Raw genomic sequence first — 17,609 nt, 5'->3', positions numbered from 1 at the left:
TAAGCTTCAGGGTGAATCCAATGAGATCATTTGGTATACCATCTGCAGGTTTGGGACTTGGTTTCACAACTATTTTATCACATAAGACTACAGATGTTCACTTGGGAGCAGGGTTCACAAACATGGTGTCCATGGGTGCCATGGTTCTTTCAGAAAGTGTGTAGAGTCAATGAAAGGCAGGGCTTGTAACTGGTCTGCCCTTATTCAAATAAAAGGGTTTGCTACTGGAGCATCAGGAGGACTGGTAAGTGCCAACGTTTTCCTCACTCAGTGCGTGATTCCACTCATCTAAGCTTTGCTTCTTCCCAGGTGGTGTGAAGAGGAGGTATTTAATTTGGCTGTACCAAATGGTGGTGCTCACCAACTCCTCTTAAATGGCTAAATATGTCCCACTGTTTTTCAGTGTCACAAGTTACAAACAAATTTAAAACATGGTGTCTGGAACTGGACTGCTGGCAATCATTAAGAGCCAGGAAATCATTTTAGAAACACTGGTTATAGTGTAGAATATTGCACTTTGAAGAAAATACTGAGGTTCTTGCTTATATATACAAAAATGAATTTAAAATATGAGGCTTCTTCTGAGTGGGCTTCTATTTATGCTTGTACCTTGTTTGTTAGTGGAACTACACCTAGTTCAAGGAAATTACAATAATCAATTAATACTCCACAACACTGACAATAGTCAGAAAATACCCAATGTAATTTACACAGGCATGTTTGTGTGTTCTAAGCAGAAAGTGCCAGACTTAGTTTATGGTGAAGATAAGGAATTTGCTTCAGAATAGTACATAAATGGATATTGAGAACTGGGCTAGACAGAAGATTGAAGCAAATCCTTCATGGGAGATGACTGCACATGGTAGAATGGGATTTTCTAACTACTGCCATAGCCAAGCCATGTATTTTATCCATCTAGGTGAGGTACTGTTAGCCCATAAATATTGCATTAAGATTTTATTTCATATTTACTTTTACTCCAGACATAAAAACCCCCTCTATATTTGACATTCAGCAAATAATACACTAATGAGGAAAAACATTAAAACTTTGTTACATTAACACATAAAAATTATGATACATTTTAGTTTGGTCCCATAACAACCATCAACAATTGTGTGGAATATACGTATCAAAAATGCCAGCTAGGTTATTTTTCTTTTGAGTCCCCAGAAATATTTTGATAGCCCTTTGAATTTTGATGCTTGAAAATGAGGGGGAAGGAAGGCTCACACAGTTGAGAGAAAAATAGGCTTCCCAATATCCAGGTCCCAGAGGGGGATCCCCCGGTTTTACAGGCTTCCCCCCTCCCCCAGCCAGCTGGCCGGTGGGGGAAGCCCCGCCCCCAGAGCCATCATGCACCTCCATGAACGATTCCCATAGGGAATTATGGGGAATTGATCCGCGGGTATCTGGGGCCCGGGGGGGCTGTTTTTTGAGACAGAGGCACCAAATTTTCAGTATAGCATCTAGTGCCCCTCCCCAAAATACCTCCCAAGTTTCAAAAAGATTGGACCAGGGGGTCCAATTCTATGAGCCCCAAAAGAAGGTGCCCCTATCCTTCATTATTTCCTATGGAAGGAAGGCATTTAAAAATTTGTGCAGTCCCTTTAAATGTGATGGCCAGAACTCCCTTTGGAGGTCAATGATGCTTGTCACACCCTTGCTCTCGGCTCCGCCCCCAATGTCTCCTGGCTCCACCCCCAAAGACTCCTGGCTCCACCCCCAAAGCCCCCAGATATTTCTTAAATTGGACTTGGCAACCCTAGAGAAAAATCACTTGTTCAGTGAAATAGGCTGAACTGTGAAGCTCTGTTATAAGATGGTGTCTCAAAACAGAAAGCCATGCTTTGGTATTTAAACAATGCTCTGGAACAATTTGGCTTACAAAGGAAGTATTCTCCTTACACTAAAATCCATGCAACTTTTAAATTGGTTATGGTACTGATGAATGTTTACATCACTTTTAAACATGGGAGAAGTAACCAGCATTGAATTCAAAAATTATTTGGTCAGTTTTATCTTAAATATATTTTGGATACTGAAGTCAAAGAAGTTAATAACATAACTTAGTATTACAATTGTGCCTTTTTATTTATGATACAGAAGTTAATTTCTTCAATGAGACCCATGCATACAGAACAAAGAACAATTTTTCTGATGTACATGTTTCAGCCCCAGCATGAGCAGAAGCATTTTCATTCGCTTTGATGCCAAGGCCACATTTCTGCCCGGAAGTTTATACAAAAGTGACTTTAATACACACACATATGCTAGAGCCTCTGAATCTGGGCAAGGAAATATAACAGTGGAACTGCAAGAAAATCAGTTCAGCATTATGGGAAACACACATAACCTAAATAATGAAGTATATATTGCTTCCAATTTTTTGTTGTTTGCCATTTTAGGCCTTTGGACAGAAAATTCTTGAGATTACAACATTTTCCACAAACAAAACCATCATAATTTTACATATAGTCTCACATGAGATAAAGACACAAATCACCACAATTTTACAAGAGGAAATGCTGATGGGTATAATGTTTATGCTGATGGGTATAATGTTTATCTCCCCCCACACCCACTGCCATGAAAAAGCCCACTTCGAGAACTGGACTGTGTGCATAATATCCCAGGATCTTTGGAATGATTCTTAATAATCAGCCAGAGAATGCAAGGGAATGGCAGGGATTCAGTCCTCCCACTCACCTCCAGAACATGACTGATGTGACCCCAGTGGACTGGCATGGGTTCATTGTATGTACCACCAGCTCCTGGAATAGGTTTTTCAGCTGGGGAAAAACAACTGCGGCACTCATGTGAGCATTCAGTTCCTCCTGGTTGAACAGAACAACAGCAAGGGCAACTTGTGAAGCAAGTCATAGGCAAACTGTATTGCTATTGCAAAAAACAAAATGACAATCAGAAGTATGTTCTGCTTGTGAATATAATTATGAACTTCAATATTTCAAAATAGGTTTGTTAACCCAAACATACTAGAAAAAATACAAAAATAGTTAAAATGTACAGTATAGTTCATACCTTTTGATTTGCACATGCACATGTCTTAAAAAAACCCCAACCCCTCAGATCTCTGAAATATTAAATGTAGAAATACTGGTTGCTATGCTTAACCAGAAACAGTCATTGTATGTGCAAAGTAAAGTTGTATTTTGATCTTGGAAAGCAGTTTTTCTTCATAGTCACATTTTTCTGTTCCAACAAAGAAGAAAAGCAAGGAACCTCCAAGAGTTCTACCTAATACAAACTTTCTCAGTCCACATAATACTCTTGAGCTGGTGAGTCAAGAACAAAATATGACAGCTGAATTCATCACTGCTATTCTTTCTGCTGCAACTCCAAGGCACTCTTAGTGTCTTTCCCAGCAACTTTTAAGAATAGCAAGCTTCTCATCATGTAATAAAACAACATTGAATGCTGGTGCTCCTTTTCCACACTGCATGTTTTTTTAAAAAACTGCTGCATGACTCCTAGTTAAGAAATCACATCGTGGGAATCACTGTTAGGTCTTTGCCGTATTGTCAGCGGAGGCAGGGGCTTCCCATAGAAATCTAACATACACACATGGGAAAAAAATGTTCATACATTTTTCACCTTTGATTCCCAACTTTAAGATTAGACTAATCTACTGCATATAATTATCTGCTAATTTAGCAAGATGTGAGGAAACTTTGGGTTCCATCTGATATTATAATTCTCCTTAAATGGCATGAATTCACGAACCAAGTCATTTTCTTGGCTGCTGGCAAGTATTTAGATGAGAGACCACCAAGGAATACCAAGGCTGTGATGGAGAGCCAAGCAATGGCAAACCACCTCTGAATGTCTCTTTCCTTGAAAAACCCTGAAGTCACCATGTCAGCTGTGACTTGCAATAATTTCTTCATTTTCTATTTTATTTGATTTATATCCCGCCCTACCCCACCAAAGCGGGCTCAGGGTGGCTTACAACACAGAGATTCTAACAATAAAAATATTGTTTTTATTAATATTTTATATTTGTTGTTTTTTCTGATGGTCATCAGAATGTTTTTTCTGATGTGCAGAAAGTAAATGGCAACATCTTCTAAGACTTCAGATTAGCAAAAGGTCAGCCTACAGATATGTGATCACAGGTACAAAGGCACATTACTAGTGCAGACTCAGAAAATTATAAATAACACTATCTAGAATTATTAAAATTATAATCATAAGAAAGTCAGGTGTAAGAGAGTATGTGTAGTCAAAAGTAATATGGATACAGAAAAAAATCTAAATACAAATTGATTACTGTGTCCATGTTATTCTATATACACACAAATCACAGTGCTGCTACCATTGCGATCTTCTGCTTCACAAACAGCAGTGATAAGCCAAAGTCTACAAGAAGTAATCCTAGAAAGGGAGAATCTCAGAGGATCATTGCATAGCAACAACATTTTTTTACACTACTGCTAGCCAGCAATGAAGCACAAAAGGCAAAGCAGCAATGAACTCTATTGGGTGTCTTACAGTGCTATCCTAAGCAGAGATACACCCCTCTGAATCCACTGATTGCTTAAGGATTGTACTGTAATATGAATACACTCAATACTTGTGGAGCTCCATGGTGCTGGCACCAGATCTGTTTGTTCTCCTCTAAATCAGACATTTGGACAACATTTTAGACAATATTGTGTGTTTCCTGTGATAAACAGGATTTGAGAAAAAAATAAGTCCTCCAATGCCAAGTTTCTGAACATGCCCAGGAGAGAATGGAAACATCTTTTACACAAACAATTATAGCAGCATAATACATGCAGGTTCAATACATGCAAAATTAGAAAAGAAGGAACAAACAGTTGGCTTGTTTACTCAGAAGGAACAGGAAAACTGAATGCAAGCAGCATTTAGGATATTTTTGACTCTCAGGGGCACTAAAAGCAGACTCCATCACAGGGGTATGGACATGAATTATTTTACATCCATTCTGCATATATTCATATTTAATTGTGAAGACCTATGACCTCATGACTTTGCTGTTCTGAATCTGAACTAGAGCCAGATGTTTCTAGTCTTGCTTGTTCAACAGAAACTTTGCTAGCTATAAGTACCATGGCCTATTGTCTGTTATAAAAGTATGCTTTAAATGGAAATAGAAAGTATCAAATGACACTATCCTATGCCTTCCAAGAACACTATTGCCCAGGCTAGAGAATGTGAAACTACTGGCTTACACTTCTTCTGCCATCCTGGATGGGTGCAGGCCAGCCTACCTATCAGCCTCAAAATGGGAAAAAGATGGGGTTCAGGCACTCTGGTCCTCTTCCTCCCCTCCCCTCTTGCTCACTCTCACTCTCTGGACCTGTGTGCTCTACCTGATTTCTTTTCAATTAACCTGGATTCAGCCCTGACTCTTCCTGGAAGTGATAAAAGGAGGGTAGATACTCACTTTCATGTCTGTTTGTCCTTTGCTTTCCCCTCCTGGGCTTTAAGGGTATCAGCCTAGCTTTTTTCCTCCCTCTGCTCCTTGCCCTGGCCCTTCCTGGCAGTTGGCTGTCACCATTTCAGCCTGCCACTGAACTGCCGAGGTCACCATAGCATCATCTCTAGCAGTGGAGGGGACCATTACCTAGTTCGCCCTTTCACTCACTGCCTGCCCTGTTGAGCTGGCCACTGCTTCTGGGTTCCTTGCTGCCTTCCTCTCTGGCTAAGGGCTCTTAGGGCCCTGAGTTGTGCATGGCTTCCTTGGTGGGAAGGATGGGGATGAGAGCTAGCCCTGAACACAGGGACAGTGGTTGATCAGCATTACCTCACAGACTCACAGACTTATTATAGGAGAATGGGGATGAAGAACAATTTTCATAAACACCCTGCCTCAGACTCCAGAAATAGGGAAGTATCAGTTTGAAATCCATGGTTAATAAAATAAAACAAACGTATTGATACCTCAGTGATTACAGCTGATATAGGCTGGAATGGGTTGCCAGTTACTATCTCAGAGTCAGTTTCATCCAAAATGCTCCTACCTTCATGTTCAGCTTCTTCCCTCTCTTTCTGTTCTCTTTTTTAAAAAAGAAAAGAAATTGAATCAATGCAATTCCAAAGGAAAGACACTTACATGGCCCCATAAGGGCAGCTATTGGACAGTGGTCAGGAGAGCCAGGCACAGACCTTTAAGTTCTCTGAACTGACTTGAGTTCTCTGAACTGGCCCAGGTACACACATATCCTCAAGGGGAGGAGCTACAGTGGTGGAACCCCAGAGCATCAAGAGCTGTCCAGAGGCCTTACGATAAGGGTAAGCAAAATGGCTCCTCCTGGTTAGCACTCTCACGTTGACAGTTGCTCTGCTTCTCATCGTGCCACTCAAAAGGAACACCGCTCTGGCCAAGCTGCTTGCCAAGTAGCCAACCTGGGTGGCACTACCATCCAGTAACCATCAGGCATTGGCCTAATCCTGGGCAAGGGGGGAGTCTCCAGTTGGGCATCCACCCTCAAGCAGCACAGCTGTCGTACAAGACATCTTGCAGGCTCTGGTGTGCCTCATTAAGCACATAGAGCATCTGGGTTCTCATAAGCCAGTAAACCTGAGTCCCAGGTTTACCCAGAGGCACCTCCCAAATAGGTACATTCTGGGGCACAAGCCATCAGGATAGCAGGAGAGCTTGGTCTCCCGGCAAACTCAGCATCTCTGAGGATACCATTCCCTCAGAGGTACACTCTGTCCAAGAAGCACTGCCAGTGCTGCAAGCCATGGAAAACAGCACAGGACTGGGAGACATGAATAAGCTATCAGACTTTGAATGAACTCTCCTCAGATAAGAAATGTGCTCATACCTCAGGAGAATACAGGGTTACGACCACCCACATACCATTTTTACCATCCAAGGACATCTGGAGAAGGGATAAGGGTAGCAATGGCCTTGTGGCTGTGTGGGGCACTGAACAGTCTTCATGACTCTCACCAACTTTAGCCACTCATAATGATCACGAGCCCACCCCCCTCTCTCTGACATCTACCTCAACCATAAGATTAGGGAAAGTATCCTTGAGAAAGGATACTTGTAGATATTTTTCCTGTCTGAATCTAGAAGCCAAAGACAGCAGGCATGAGCCTAGACCATTAAAAAAAAAAAGACAAAAAAGTGGAGGCAGATTGCAAATCTCATAACTAGATGGTGGGGTACATCTTTTACATTGTCCAATTTGCTTATCCCAACTGCAGCTGGCATGCCTTCATCCTTCTCAAGAACATTTTGAGGGCCTGGGCGCTGGTGGGTGACTCTGTGGCCATTGAGGCATTCTGCAAACAGGCCTTGAATAATGCCATGGCCTGGTGGGAGCTAATTAATGACAAACTGCAGCTGTTAGTCATGGAGTCCTACATCAAACCAGACCAAACCCAGCCAGAGCAGAAAAGGGGACTCTCAGGTGGGAACTTATCCAGCAGGTATGCTGGGAATACAATCAGAGGGAATGTCTGAGGGTCTGATGTAAGTTCAAGCACAACTTTGAAAGTTGTCTGGGCCCTCACCAAGGCCCTCATAAGAACATAAGAGAAGCCATGTTGGATCAGGCCAATGGCCCATCCAGTCCAACACACTGTGTCATGCAGTGCCCCCCCCCCCAATTTTTTTTTATACACACACACACACACATATATACACATTGTGGCTAATAGCCACTGATGGACCTCTGCTTCATATTTTTAATAACCCCCCTTGAAGCTGGCTATGCTTGTAGCCGCCACCACCTCCTGTGGTAGTGAATTCCACATGTTAATCACCCTTTGGGTGAAGTACTTCCTTTTATCCATTTTAACCTGACTGCTCAGCAATTTCATCGAATGCCCATGAGTTCTTGTATTGTGAGAAAGGGAGAAAAGTACTTCTTTCTTTACTTTCTCCATCCCATGCATTATCTTGTAAACCTCTATCATGTCACCCCACAGTCAATATTTCTCCAAGCTAAAGAGCCCCAAGCATTTTAACCTTTCTTCACAGGGAAAGTGTTTCAACCCTTTAATCATTCTAGTTGCCCTTTTCTGGACTTTGTCCAATGCTATAATATCCTTTTTGAGGTGCGGTGACCAGAATTGCACACAGTATTCCAAATGAGACCACCATCGATTTATACAGAGGCATTATGATACTGGCTGATTTGTTTTCAATTCCCTTCCTAATAATTCCCAGCATGGCGTTGGCCTTTTTTATTGCAATTGCACACTGTCTTGACATTTTCAGTGAGTTATCTACCACGACCCCAAGATCTCTCTCTTGGTCAGTCTCTGCCAGTTCACACCCCATCCACTTGTATTTGTAGCTGGGATTCTTGGCCCCAATGTGCATTACTTTGCACTTGGCCACATTGAACCTCATCTGCCACGTTGACACCCACTCACCCAGCCTCAACAGATCCCTTTGGAGTGCCTCACGATCCTCTCTGGTTCTCACCACTCTGAACAGTTTAGTGTCATCTGCAAACTTGGCCACTTCACTGCTCACTCCCAACTCCAAATCATTTACGAACAAGTTAAAGAGCATGGGACCCATGGCAAACCTCAGCCCTTTTGGGACAGTCAATACTCCTCCAATACTGATGGCAAGAAGGTTTAGCATTTCCCCACCACTGTTATTTGCGCAAAAAAGTTCCCTAGGTCCTGGCAGGCCATGCTGGGACTGGCACATACTCTCATCCACAACGATGCCCTCTGCCACTATTTGACACTGCTGCAACTGAACAACATCCTGTTACCTCTATGAGGGCTTCATCCAAGGTGTTTGTACCCCATTTACTAAGCCCTGCATTCCAAAAGATTCCAGCAACTTAAACTCTGTCCGCAACAGATTGGATATAGCAGCCACCAGGGAATGTGCTACCAGGAGAATGACTGGTCCCATTAGCTCCCTTCCCATTCTAAACCTTACAGCTTCTTTGCCAGGAGTGGTGCCTAAAATGACCCCGAGTAAATTCAGACTAATCCACCACCTCTCCTACCTCAAAGAATTATTTGTTAATGAGGCCATCCCCAACAATACTGCTGTGCATGGCATGTCTCTCTCAACCATGCCTTCTGTCTGCCTAGTTTGGATTGTGGCCCCTGTGCCCTCATGGCCAACACCATGGCCTTGCAGCTGCTACCTGTCTACTCTGGGCTTTAAGTTAAATGGCCAGTGTTATGTGGACAAGGCCACACCCACAGACTGCTCAATAACATGCTCTAGGAATGTCCAATAGCAGTGTTTCATACTGCCAAAAGATACAGTGGCGTTGCTGATACTTCCATGCCCCAAGAACCCTCTGTTTCAGTCCTCATCACCTCCCCTGCCCTCTTGCCATTTTTCTGTCTGTCATGATGCATCAGCCTTCTCCCTTCAATCCCTGGATGTGGCTGAAAAACAGAGAAGTCTCTGTCTTGTTTACAGCCAAACATGCACTACACAAGAAACTAGTGTGCCTTCCAAGCTGTATTTATTCATGTTTTCCAGACATTGCTCTGAGGGACACAAGCAACAAGACAGTTTAGTGTTTTAGCTATAATGATGGTACAGAAACTATTTTTTTCAAAAGTTATGAATAAAGTATCAGCTGGTCACTGTGATTATGAGTTTTATATGTCCTTTTATATAATCCCCAAAATTCTTAAGCATATTTTGGAGGTGAGATAAAAGGACATGGGAAGCTCATAATCACTGTATGCTGAAGTGCACACACACAAAAAACCATTTATGTGCCATGCACACACTTTAAAAAATCCACTCCTGTCACAGAGAGAATAACTATAGAAACTATAGAAACAGTGGAGTGGGAGGGAGAAAGTGGGATCTTGAAAGGTTTGAGAAAGGAGCCATTGAAGTATCTTCATATGTCGCCTGATTTCTTAATGAACATCAACAGTCAGGGGTGATGCTGAATTTACACACACTACTGTAAGAAAGCAGTGTGGTCCAAAACAAACAGGAAACAACTGGTTGTTGCACAATAATCTACTGGATGACTCTTTGCCAAATATCTTAATAGCCTATAAGGTTAATACTAGCATAGTTAAATGCCACATCTGTCCAAAGAAAGACACTGAGACAGATGGCAGATAGAGGCTCTCTGTGCTGAGCTCTGTACCTGTAACATTTATGGTGCTACTTTTCAAAAGTACCTTTTAAAATTGTACTGCAGATCACTTCATTAAAAGAATTTTATTATTCAGAATCTGTTAAATGTGTGGTAATCTTTATGTGGGAACTTTGCATTCTTGCTAGTGATGCTATTCTAGTCACCTGAAAACGTAGATATGCCAGGTAATTCTGATTCAGAGATATTTTAAATTTACTTTTTTAAAAAATTTCAGGTGATCTATGAGTGAACTTGCCTGTATGCAAGATTTATTCAAGAACAGAATGAGGTATACATATCTCACAATAATAATGAGTTTTAACCTGCACATTAATCTGAACCCAGCTCCTGGATTTTACCACCAATAGCTGGTTCAACCAACATCATCCCACTGGTACTATGATTTTTGAAAAAGCCAGATTTTATTTTTATTACTTCTACTACAGTTTAGCCAGCTCAAGCCTACTGGCAAATAAACAGTAACCATTGGCAGATATATCCACGTGGACAGCCATGTTGGTCTGAAGCAGTAGAACAAAGTTTGAGTTCAGGTGCCACTGAACTCAGATTTTATTAGCAGATATAGACTAAACTGTCTGAAGCATGCTTATTTTCCAAGTTTAGTTAAGCAATAACATTAATTCGATTGTGCAAGGTCCATCAATAATAGACATTCCTTCCTATAAGATCACAAATATGCAATAGACTTGAGTTATGAGCATTCTCGATTCCAAGTTGATGTAAGTTTGTCGCACAGATTTTAACACAAGATTTTTTAGTGCAATCTCAAAAGCCAGAGACAGCTGTGCATGACTTGAGAAAGGGAATGTGGGTATAATACAGTTCTTTATTATCCCACAGCACTACTATTCCCTGGTCTGTGCCCTTGCAATACCTATTTATCCTGATTTCCATAATGTTGCAAGCATGCTGTTCAGTTAATGTAAAATGGCGCTCTCAGTCTAGGTTTTGTATGTTGAATGTTGGACAATAGAGTCCTGATTACTGACCTCTGACAGCTATTACTCAAGTTACTGGGATTTGTGCCACATCCTGCCTGCCTAGATGGGGGCTGAAGGAAATTTTTGCAAGCTGCACGTGGACAGAAAAGAGAATAGCATCAGAATGGCTGGCACAAATGCCTTACCAGAATCTAACCATGGACGCCAGACTTATTCCATTTTTTTAGGTATTTTTTTAGGTAGAGGCACCAAATTCTCAGTATAGTATCTAGTGCCTCTCCCCAAAGTACCCCCCAAGTTTCAAAATGATTGGACCAGGGGGTCCAATTCTATGAGCCCCAAAAGAAGGTGCCCCTATCCTTCATTATTTCCTATGGAAGGAAGACATTTTAAAAAGTGTGCTGTCCCTTTAAATGTGATGGCCAGAACTCCCTTGGAGTTCAGTCATGCTTGTCACACCCTTGTTCCTGGCCCCGCCCCCAATGTCTCCTGGCTCCACCCCCAAAGTCTCCAGATATTTCTTGAATTGGACTTGGCAACCCTATCTGTGAGCTGTCCTGAGCCTGCCTTCAGCGGGGAGGACGGGATAGAAATTAAATTAACAACAGCAACAACTTTAATGCCAGTAGCTCATAAAGTAGGATTTTTGCTCACACGACTCCACAGCTTAAAGGGAGTACTGGAAACAGCCTAATTACCACCTACTTAGGCCACAACTTAGAAAACTGTATGACCAATTACGTAGCCCCAGCGGAGGTTTGAATTTATGTTTCTTGAGCAGTGGCTTCTATAAAAGTATTAAGATATATTTGTCTTTTAGCTCACATTAATATTGCTAGAAGTTGCTAATTTATACAACAGGGTTGGGTCCAGTTTTTTGTTTTGTTCAGTCTCACCCTATTACCATCCTTATTACAGCCCCTATCTCACATAGCTTTTATCCAACAGGCATTATTGTCAGCATAATTTTCTGGGTGGTCTCCTCCAGTGGAGAAAGCTGCTTGGATCTATCCTATTTTCAAAAAAGTATTAACTTGATAACATTGAGCCACACAAACCCTTCTTATAAAAGGGAGGGGGATACCTTTCTTCTCTTATCTTCCTCACTTGTTCAGCTTGTTCTTGTTTCTCTTGTTCTTCAGCTGCTTTTTGCTCTATAGTATCTTTCTGGATTCGTTCATTTAAGGCATCAAAATCTTTTGCTATAACATGTAACAGCCAAAGTAAACCTTTCTTTATGGATTTGTCAATTTTTTTACCACTGCCCATAATAGCCGAACAAGGCTCCTGTAAGGAAGAGAAGAACAGACATGACACTCAGCTACAGTGAATGTGAACAATGAAATCTTCACTTCACTGACATGTAATTTTTCAAACGATTTTGTCTATAGTTGGTGAGCTCTTAATTTGTCAGTAAGAACAGGTATACATTTTGATCCAGTCTGCCTCAGCTTTTAATACATCATGGAACAAGAAGGGCTGAAATCCACTGAAATACAAGCACAGGTTTATGTACCTGATTTCCACCCCCCAAAAAACCCTGTCGGTGCGGGTGTTTGCAGAGTGAGCGGTGTGATGTGTGCAACGATGAGCCCCAGTACAGAAGTGAGCCGGACACCTGCAGCTAGTGCTAAAACAGTGTATTTACAATATATATACAACGTGCTCACTAGTGCAGAAATATACCAAATACAGGACCAAAGTGCTCCGCCAGCATGTATCTACTCGAAGAGAGGCCTGTGCATTGCTAGCACAGTCCATATATAGTTCCTTCAGCCAATCCTGGCAGTCCACAGTCATGCTGACTCAGCAGGTCCTTTCCACCTGTCCTCTGCCGGCTGGAACCGGCTTGTAGATAAGGTCACTGTGACCTAGCTAGCCAGCTAGATCATCTGCTGTCACAATAGAGCTGTCAGACTGTGTAGAGATAGATTCAAGACTGACACACCTCCTAATCTATCGTACACAGTAAACCTAAATATTGTACACAGGTTCCATACATACTTGACAACTTTACATTATACACAATGTTATGCAATGTTACACACACATGCTTACACATTGTTTCCTGGACAGCAGTGTCATACACTTATACATCTACACTTTGATATTTACAGATTTACACTTTCCAATCCAGGATCCCATCACCACTGTCCTGGTCAGCCAGTTCCCTCTGGCGTTTGGCTTCAGCCTCCTTGTTACGTGCCTCACACTCTGCAACCCAGACCTTCCACGCTTCAGCTTTTTTCCTGAGCGTTTCCTGAAACCCTGGTGGATCTGGTTTAGTTATTAGGGTTACATATGGCACTTTATACCTAACAGGAGGGATACCCTTTTTGGCTCTGGCAGATACTCGAGGCCCTGCACTAGCACTGGGCTCATCTTCTCCAGACTGTCTGCTTGCCACCTCCTGGGTTGGCTCCACCTCCTGGCTCAGAGGTTCCTCCTCCTGAGTTGGAAGTTCCACTTCCTGACTTGGCACCTGAGGCTCTGTGCCAGCATTGGGCTCACCTTCTTCTGGCTGCTTTGGTGCTAGCTGTCGGCCGGTAGATTATTGTTCCTGCTGAATCACCCTTGGCAGGACTCCAGCACTGTTATCAGTACTCGGCAGCAATACAATTTCTTTTTCAGTACTATGTAACTCAGGCCAGCTGGTGTGCTCGTTAAACCTAGCTGTTTTACTGAAAGTCAGCTTAGCCCTCTTATCACAAAAGCGATAACACCTAGCTTCTGGCTTGTAGCCCAGAAAAGTTAGGCGTACTGCCCGGCCAGCTCCCTCCCTTTTATTCTCCGAGGGAATGTTAACCCATGCCTTCGTCCCAAAGACCTTTAAAAATTTCATGTCAGGGACTTTACCATATAGCCTTCTGTAAGGCATGTCATGCACAGCCTTGGTCCAAATTCTATTGTACAGATATACTGTGGAGTACATGGCCTCGGCCCAATAAGCAATTGGCAATCTGGCATCCTCCAACATGCTATACATCAAGTTCTGCAATACAGCTCCATGCCGCTCGGCCAGCCCATTCTCCTGGGGCGTGGCCGGGTTAGCTAATCTGTGAGCAATGCCCTGGCTTTCTAGCCAATGTTTGAACTCATTTGAAAGAAACTCACCCCCGCGGTCTCTCTGAACTGCTTTGACACGCAAGTCCAACTCCCTTTCAACCGCTGTGGCCCATCTAACAAACAATTTGTATACCTCGGACTTGTGCTTCATGGCAGACACCCAGGAATACCTTGTATAGTCGTCGGTAGCCACTAGGCAATACTGCCTCCCCGACAGACTCTTTGGAAATGGGCCAATCACATCGAGGTGAATTAACTCCAAAGCACGCTTGCTTTCTCTGTTGCTTTGAGTAGCTACTGCACAAGCCCTGCTCTTGGTCTTTTTACAGACCTGGCAGTCTAAGTAACACCTGCAGGGCTTCACCTTCAGACCTGGCACCATCTGTAGGGTCTTTTTCAATGCGTGAAACCCACAGTGCCCAAGTCTTCTATGGAACAGATGGATGCATTGGTCGTGCACTGGCACATTAGACACTTGTGCAGCCTGAGCACAATTACTCTGGACCACATACACGTTCCCATCTCTCTTACCAGTAGCAAGCAGCTTCCCCCCACCTCCTAAGATCTTACAACAGGTTTTCTCAAATATTACCTGATAGCCATCGTCAATTAGCATGCTGACACTTAGCAAATTAGACCTTAATGAGGGGACACACAATACATGCTGGAATGTACAATTCAAAACAGGAAAGTTTACACTTCCAGTACATGTAATAGCCGCAGTAGCACCGTCGGCTAATCTCACATGAGTGAGTTCAGGAATGTCAACATCACTTAGCAGCTCCTTGTCGCAGCAGAGATGGCTTGTTGCACCAGAGTCTAATATCCACACAGACCCGGTACTCTCTCCTGAAGAAGTAACCAGCCGGGCTTCTTCCTCACATCTGCTGGTGGTCCTCTGCCTTCGCTGTCTCCGTCCACGCCGCTTCCCTTTCTCTGGGCAAACGCGCAAAAGGTGCAAGGATGAGCCACAACCAAAGCAACGCCTGACCGACAGTGCAGTCGGCTCCTCTTCAGCCTTTGGTTGTCTGCCAGCAGCACAAGCCGGCTCCTGCTTGGACGCCTTCCCAGACGAGCCGATAGCCACACGCTCTCCAGCCAACACTCCCGGATGGCTCACAGCTGCAATCCTCTCCTGGAAATCATGCAGGTGGGCACACACATACTCCACGGTCAGAGTAGCAACATCAACCGTCTCCAGGGAGGTTATCAGAGGTGTAAACTCCGGCGGCAATGAAGACAACAAGATATACACCCTGTCATCAGGAGCGACAGTTTTGCCCCGGGCTTCAAGCTCCACGAAGCAGTCTGTCAGCTTCTTGATGTGCTGCCTCACACACCCTCCAGCCGGCATTAAAGTGCGAAACATCTTCCTGGTCAAGGCCATGAGGGAGCCTGCAGTGGTACTAACGTATACCCCACTGAGCACGTCCCAGGCAGCCTTGGCAGTGTCCTTCTCACGCACATATATCGACTGGTCATCTCCCACTGCTAGCACAATGTTTGCCAGCGCCTTCTTGGCCAACACAGTCTTGTCAGGAGATAACACGGCAGGGGGATTACTTACAAACAGCCATTGCCCCTCACGCTTGAGATAGTGTTCAATTCGTAGGCTCCACACCGCGTAGTTGGCTGAGTTAAGCTTCTCAACGGCCACTGCAAGCTGCTGCTGAGCCATGACGCCGACTCCTCCACACAGCTGGCTGCCGTCCTCCCTCTGGCTCTCGGATTCAGATAGCTGGTACGCTTTGTCCTTCAACGGCGTTCCTCGCCTCCGACTCCTTCACAACTCTTGGTCAGCTCAACACTCACGTTGCTCCTCCGAGCAGCGGAACCGCACTGGGCCCATAACCCTGTCGGTGCGGGTGTTTGCAGAGTGAGCGGTGTGATGTGTGCAACGATGAGCCCCAGTACAGAAGTGAGCCGGACACCTGCAGCTAGTGCTAAAATAGTGTATTTACAGTATATATACAACGTGCTCACTAGTGCAGAAATATACCAAATACAGGACCAAATTGCTCCGCCAGCATGTGTCTACTCGAAGAGAGGCCTGTGCATTGCTAGCACAGTCCATATATAGTTCCTTCAGCCAATCCTAGCAGTCCACAGTCATGCTGACTCAGCAGGTCCTTTCCACCTGTCCTCTGCCGGCTGGAACCGGCTTGTAGATAAGGTCACTGTGACCTAGCTAGCCAGCTAGATCATCTGCTGTCACAATAGAGCTGTCAGACTGTGTAGAGATAGATTCAATACTGACAAACCCAACCTTTTTAGAAGCTATCTTCACAAAACCCCAAAAGATACTTTCATCTACTGAGTTTAGAGAACAGTTTGGGGGATCTGGGCATTAAAAATTTCTTATGTGAAAATATCTGCTATCCTCCAAAGCTGCAACCTACATATTCCAAAAAAACTTACTCCGGAAGCAAGGACACTTTCATATTGGAAAATTTCAACTATTCTATAGCACAGATTGCAACTCTCTGGAGGTAACTGACACACAAGAATCCAGTTTGTATCATACTACACCACAAACTTAAAAACCACTGTGTACCAATACTAACACAATACAAAGATAATAAAAGGGTATAACTGATAACAATTTTAAATAGAACACCAGCTCTATATTACACATGTTTTATTTATAAAAAGCAAGCAAAGATGTTTTCAGTTTCTGAGTGTCACTAAGTAAAGCAGCATTAGAAGAAATATCACCTCAGTTGAGAAACCAATTATGTGGTATTACTTGCACATTATTGTGTATTGAGAAATCAGGTTCTTCACAGAAGCTTGTAAAATTTTGGGAATATAATGGGGGGAAAGAAGCTCTTCCCGAAAAGACAAGAACTAAATTCTTCAGACACAGAGATAAAACAATTTTAAGGAGCTAGAGTAAGGATGATGGGTCAGCAGGTGGGACTGTTTCAGTTAAAATGCCAACAAATATCAATTTTTGATAACTTTAGAGAGTACACCATTCAAGACAGCTAGTGTAAGCCTTCCCTTTATGTCTTTACTCCAGTCTCAAAATACTGCTTGGATTACTTCATTTAATTATAATGTTGCTCTCTCCCCACCCCCCTTTTTAAGGATAACATTCATATTTAAAAGTATATTGTTTGACAACCGTCCAACCAGGCTAACCATAAAAATAGATGCTGTGAAGAGTTTATACAGGCTTTAACTGTTTCAGTCTTAAGCAGCTAGAACATCTTTAAATCTTGGATTCAGCACAACAACTGCAACCAGAGCTCAGAAGTACAAAGGCAAGAGCTGTTCTGTAGGGCTGAATGGCATGAGAGGATTATATAATTCCAGCCTAATCCTTGCATCAAATTTAAGGAAGTCATCAAACAAGATCTTATTAAAATGAATTTACAATCTGACACAGGCATTTGTGCTCGTTGACAAGCTTTTCAAGAGACAAACACTCAATTACATCGGCTTCTGCCAATGCACCTTCTTTGTCCTGCTTATTTGCTAACCTAAA

The 17,609-nt window shown here is 43.1% G+C and overlaps 1 protein-coding gene across 1 annotated transcript in view; it reads right to left on the bottom strand.

Moving 5' to 3' along the window:
• Positions 1–5,841: 5,841 nt before the first annotated feature.
• Positions 5,842–17,609, bottom strand: part of LOC132590775 (ADP-ribosylation factor-like protein 13B) — a 39,612-nt gene continuing 27,844 nt past the window's right edge. The window contains exons 2-4 of the mRNA XM_060263697.1: positions 17,499–17,604; positions 12,138–12,340; positions 5,842–6,043 (exon numbers count right to left, since the gene is read on the bottom strand). Coding sequence (XP_060119680.1) covers positions 5,842–6,043; positions 12,138–12,340; positions 17,499–17,604 — 511 coding nt within the window. The remainder of the gene's footprint in view (positions 6,044–12,137; positions 12,341–17,498; positions 17,605–17,609) is intronic.

Source organism: Heteronotia binoei, unplaced genomic scaffold, assembly GCF_032191835.1.
Source record: "Heteronotia binoei isolate CCM8104 ecotype False Entrance Well unplaced genomic scaffold, APGP_CSIRO_Hbin_v1 ptg000685l, whole genome shotgun sequence".
Lineage (NCBI taxonomy): Eukaryota > Metazoa > Chordata > Lepidosauria > Squamata > Gekkonidae > Heteronotia > Heteronotia binoei.
Note: the sequence above shows the minus strand (reverse complement) of the source record. Positions and strands in the feature narration are given on the sequence as shown.